We start from the raw sequence: 5,000 nt of genomic DNA, 5'->3' as shown, positions 1-5,000 counted from the left end.
GTGGATGCAAGAAGCTTGCCCAGAGAGAGTATAGGAAGCGTCACGACAAGGTGGCCCTGCAGGTGCACTGGGAGATGTGCAGGAAGTATGGGATAGAGTGTAATGACAAGTGGTATGACCATCAATCCTTGCCAACCGCAGAAAATGGAGAAGTGAGGATTACCTGAGACATGACTATCTACACAGACAAAGTGCTGAAACATAGTCGGCCAGATATCACTCTAGTGCGTAAAGAAACACAGAAATGGACACTTATTGACATAGCTGTGCCAGAACATCATCAGAACTGAAGATTAGAAAGTTAAAAAGTACCAGAAACTAGCATTTGAAATCAGAAGGATTCATGGAGCCTCGCAAGTCACAATAATACCTATCGCGACTGGTGCTCTTGGAAGCATATCAAAAGGTGCAAAGACCTGGTTTGTTAAGCTAGATGTACCTGATTTCCTTGGAAGTGTACAATTATCGGCCATCCTTGGAACTGCTCACCTGTTGCGGAAAGTGTTGTGTCTCTAATAAGCTACGGGGAGTTGCTGAGACACAATAAACACTACCCAGTAGAACACCCGACAACTGGAGAGAATCGAATCGAATAATAATAATAATAATAATAATAATAATAATAACAATAACAATAACAATAACAATAACAATAACAATAATAATAATAATAATAATAATAATTTGAAAGTTGTTAATTGGCAGATTATGCAATTGGGAATCCTTATGTGATATAAGGGCAGATTGCCACCATCATTTTGATGGTAGCGGGACTTCAAACGCGATGTTTGACGAGTTACCCGAAAGGTCTCTGATGAGTCCCTTGGCAGGGATCAAACATACGTATGTAAGGCTAGCCATATAAATATCTATTGTCAAATATATAATAACAGTAATAATATTAATAATAATAATAATAATAATAATAATACAAGTTTCTTTTCGATGTACATTCCATGAGTTCCGAAGTCGTTTTGTAAGAGTTTGTTTTGCAATTTGAGTAACTCTAACCTTCATAAAAATGAAAGTGTATGCCTGTCACAAACCTATCTTAATCGTTCATAGATTATGTTCTTGAGAACTGAGGACGGTAACCGCGTTCCAACAGTCAGTGGTTCTATTGGCGTGGAGGGCGCAGGCAATGCATCACCAAATGTAAGTGCGAAAACTATAGATGCCAATTATATTTGTAAATAACAATCTTCTTGCGTACAATAACGTCACTTTTTTCCCTTTTTATCCTGGCAGGCCGTAGGAGGCCTGGGTTATAAATTAGGCTTTGTTTTCCACATCATTCTCGTTCCCAGAGCTGCGATCCTTTTGGCCAGCTCAGTCACAAATCGCCGTTGTGCCTCTAAAACGCATGCGTGAAATCTAACGGCCTGCGTTACCCTTGTCCAGCGGAATGGCCTCTCTGGTGCTGACCAAAAGGATCGGAGCTTCTGGGAACGAAATTGATAGCTTGCGATGGCTTCCAAAAAGGCAGTGTCGTTGTCAAAAGTTAAAATGAATACTATGATTCCAAATACGCTCAAAGCACACACAAACGCGCACACCGTTCGCCGTAGACCCACTCTAAAAGACATTGAGCGTTTCCGAAATGGATCGCTCAGCGAACTTTACAAAAGGCCAATTTACCAGCGAATCTTTATGAGTGGACCTATTGAGAATCAAGCTGTAGCAAATGAGCGATCTGATGTTAATCGAAAGGGGCATCCAAGTAAAAATCGTAGTGCATTTAGACGTGATCGTGAACCCAGTAGAATACCAATCCGAACTCTACAACGTCCGAGGAACAAGAACAGAAAGGTTAGAGAACTTGCTTGCAAATGTATTCGTTCGAGTACACCCGAGTCTTCAAAAACGCGTTGTTTCATCAAGGTTGGAAAGCATCAGAATAAAACGAATTTCTCGTTTAGATGCTCTGGGACACTTCTTCAAGGGATAAAAAGAGTAAAACATCGAGATAAGCGATATTCATCATTGTTTTATTGTAACAGAGTGGTGTGTCTTTACCAGAGTCAAACCCATGTAGCGAATTATTGTAATTTAAGTTGAGAACAGATATAAAAAAGAACCCTGGTCCCTGGTCCCCCAATGTACGTTGACCCCAGCAAAACAATAGCAGCACCATATAGCCAAGGTAATGAGTTGGTATAGCGAAGATTTCGTTGACGTCACCTATTGTTATTAATATGCAAACCAGAGCCTCATTGGCTGTCGAAACAAAGGGTGTTTTGTTTCTGTGGTTGGCACATTTGAATAACAAAAGCGATGTTTGTAAACAGATATCTTCCCTATTTGGACAAAATGCAGGACAACACTGATATCTCAAAACTAGACCAATTTTATGTTAACAGTGGGATGTACTGGTGTGGCTATCTATTGCAATGGCAATATGGGATTTTAAATATTTGATTCTCATGCAAGGGAGTTATACGGTAGAGGCCATCCTCTAGGTACATGTGTGCTTCTCGAAGTATCGTGGCTTGATAGCTTAGCATGTTATTTTCAGAGAGATGTATTTGAGGTGGAAGGGGTACCCATTGTGTTGTTTTTTTTTTTTATTTCTGACAATTTAGACGACTTACACTTAAACCATGAAACAACTAAATAAGTAAGCAAGACAAACAATAGCAAAACATCATATTTCAGAATTCATGATTTCGCTGAACCAATGGGAGAATATTTCAGATCACGAAGAACTTCACTACACCATCCAGATCCTTAATCCACGAGTTACTTCGACATTGACGGGTTGTTTAGATTCTAAGGAGCTATTTTACAAAGTTTTCCTCACATTGAAGTTTATACGACTTTGAATGCAATACATGTAATAAAATGTAACAGTGCTTACGTCTTTATAACTAGTGCCTGGGTGCACGTAACTATGCTTCTAGTTTATATTTTGATTACTGAGGACTTACAGCGATCACCAGTCACACGCGCCCCTCAACGACATTTTTAAAATTTTCCGAAACTGAATTTGGGTGGACGTCAATCAAATCTTTCCATGTCGCATTCGACTGCCGTCAAGTGAACAGGGCTATATTGTCATGGAAACATTTGATTCACGCCGACCCAAATTCAGTTTCGAAGAATCAAAACCGGTGTAAAACTTCCTAGACCTAATGGGCTTCCTCAATGTTGTACCAAGATTGTGCTGGCATAATTTTTGGCATATCGTAATTTGAGCAAAACTGGCATAATTTTTGCCATTTAAAAAAATTAGCTCTGCTAGCATAATTCGCATATTTTGATAATTATCGGATCATTTTTGATCCTATTCTTTAATCATTTTTGATCTCAAGTCCGAAGCATTTGCTGACGTTATTCGATGATTAGTAGCATTTGCAGTTTACTGATCCCGGGGACTGGGGTGCACCGGAAGCAGAAGTCACATTTTAAGCCATGTCGGTCCCAGTACAGGCAAGGTAGGTTAGGCAAGGCTACAAAATGGCGTTGGCCATGCCCAACCTCGTTCCCAGGGTCTTCTCGGCTTTCAATATGGCGGCGGGTCTTGAGAAGACCCTGGTACACAGTGAACTAAAAAGGTCGCTGATTGGCGCTTTTCTCACATGAACTCTAATTGGTTTAATGTCAAAAGAAAGATGGCGGGCTAGTGAGGAGAGCCAGAAGAAGAAAAGAATTCGTGTTTAAATCATTTTCAAAATTGTAGCTGTTCCGTAAGAAGCAGCCGCAAATTAACAAGCATAACAGTCAAAAATAGTTCGCCGTTTTTTCACGTTGCACGGTGATCTACATCAGGCCTCGATTCCAATTAAAGCTACGTTGGCTTTTCACGACCTCTGGCATAGCGATCGCTCTATATATAGAAGGATATAATGGTGTTTGAAAGACGTAAGGGTAATTAAGTGATTTTATTTCGTACGTACCTTTACGTTTTGGTTCATTTTGGCGCCTCACAATTGTAATTCCCTGACGCGAGTATTGTTACTGTTGTTCAATGTTTTCACCATGGCAGATTGTGTTACAAATTGTAAAATTGTTCAACGGGGTTCATAGACTATTGATGTGGTTGATTTATCAGTTGTATGTGGCGCTGTTTACTCGTGTGAGAGCTGCAATAAAGGCGGGTCTGTTAAATACAGGTCACATTCCACAGGTCAAGACTAGAGGTCGCTGCTCCAATAATCAACAACTAAGCCAAAAGTTTCCCCGAGACCTGAAGCAACATTTTTGTTGAGTGATTAACGCAAGCAGACACTTTTGGTGTTTTTTATTTGTCTGCACCACGGTGACATGTACACTCACCTGTGGAATGTGGCCTGTGTTTTATTTTAATAGACCTGCAGCTGCGGTAATCCATATTCTTTCCCATCCCTTCCACACTCTTCAGCTAGTGGTGCACAGAGAGATCTAGCTCGATCGGTTTTCATCATTGCCTTTTACTTTAATTTCATTGATAAAAAATGTTAATCTCCTCACCCCAAACAAAGTGCACATCACCTCGTAATTTTCCAAGAGGGTTATTTAAGATTGTGAAGTCTTAACAACAAATAATATTCTTGAAAATAATTGTAAGGCCTTTCGTTATAGTCTTATTGACCCGTCAATTCGCTAACGACTTCCATTTTTGCTTCTTCTGATTTAAATATAAATATTAAACAGTATTCTTTAATTTCGTACACCACTTTTTTAGCATCACACTCCTGTGACTTTTCTTGTACTCCAATAACTTTTATTCGTTTTCAAAACATGCTTTGAAAATATTCTCTAGCATTGCTCAAGTTGTGGCATTTATGATTACTTTCTGAAAATATGGTACATCGAGTGATTTGGGGGAAGATTGCAGACTGGACAGGGGGATTGGGACATAAAATTGAAGGTGACAAAGCACAAAAAATTTGCAACTTCACCAGCAACAAGAAACTATTTCACAAAAAGAAATAGTGTTTTGTTTCTGGAATGGTAAGGGCAGGAGAAAAGATAAAATACTGTGGTGTGGGTCACTTGGTCGATCATATATATTTCGCTTC

At 39.5% G+C, this 5,000-nt stretch overlaps 1 protein-coding gene across 1 annotated transcript in view; it reads left to right on the top strand.

Annotated features, from left to right (window-relative positions):
- Window positions 1-5,000, top strand: part of LOC138007836 (gamma-aminobutyric acid type B receptor subunit 2-like) — a 33,898-nt gene that overhangs the window by 24,253 nt on the left and 4,645 nt on the right. Inside the window, exon 16 of the mRNA XM_068854921.1 lies at window positions 1,066-1,155. Within this exon, the coding sequence (XP_068711022.1) occupies window positions 1,066-1,155 (90 nt within the window). The remainder of the gene's footprint in view (window positions 1-1,065; window positions 1,156-5,000) is intronic.

The sequence above is a fragment of the Montipora foliosa genome, chromosome 6 (assembly GCF_036669935.1).
Source record: "Montipora foliosa isolate CH-2021 chromosome 6, ASM3666993v2, whole genome shotgun sequence".
Lineage (NCBI taxonomy): Eukaryota > Metazoa > Cnidaria > Anthozoa > Scleractinia > Acroporidae > Montipora > Montipora foliosa.
This window is presented reverse-complemented; position numbering and strand designations above follow the sequence as displayed.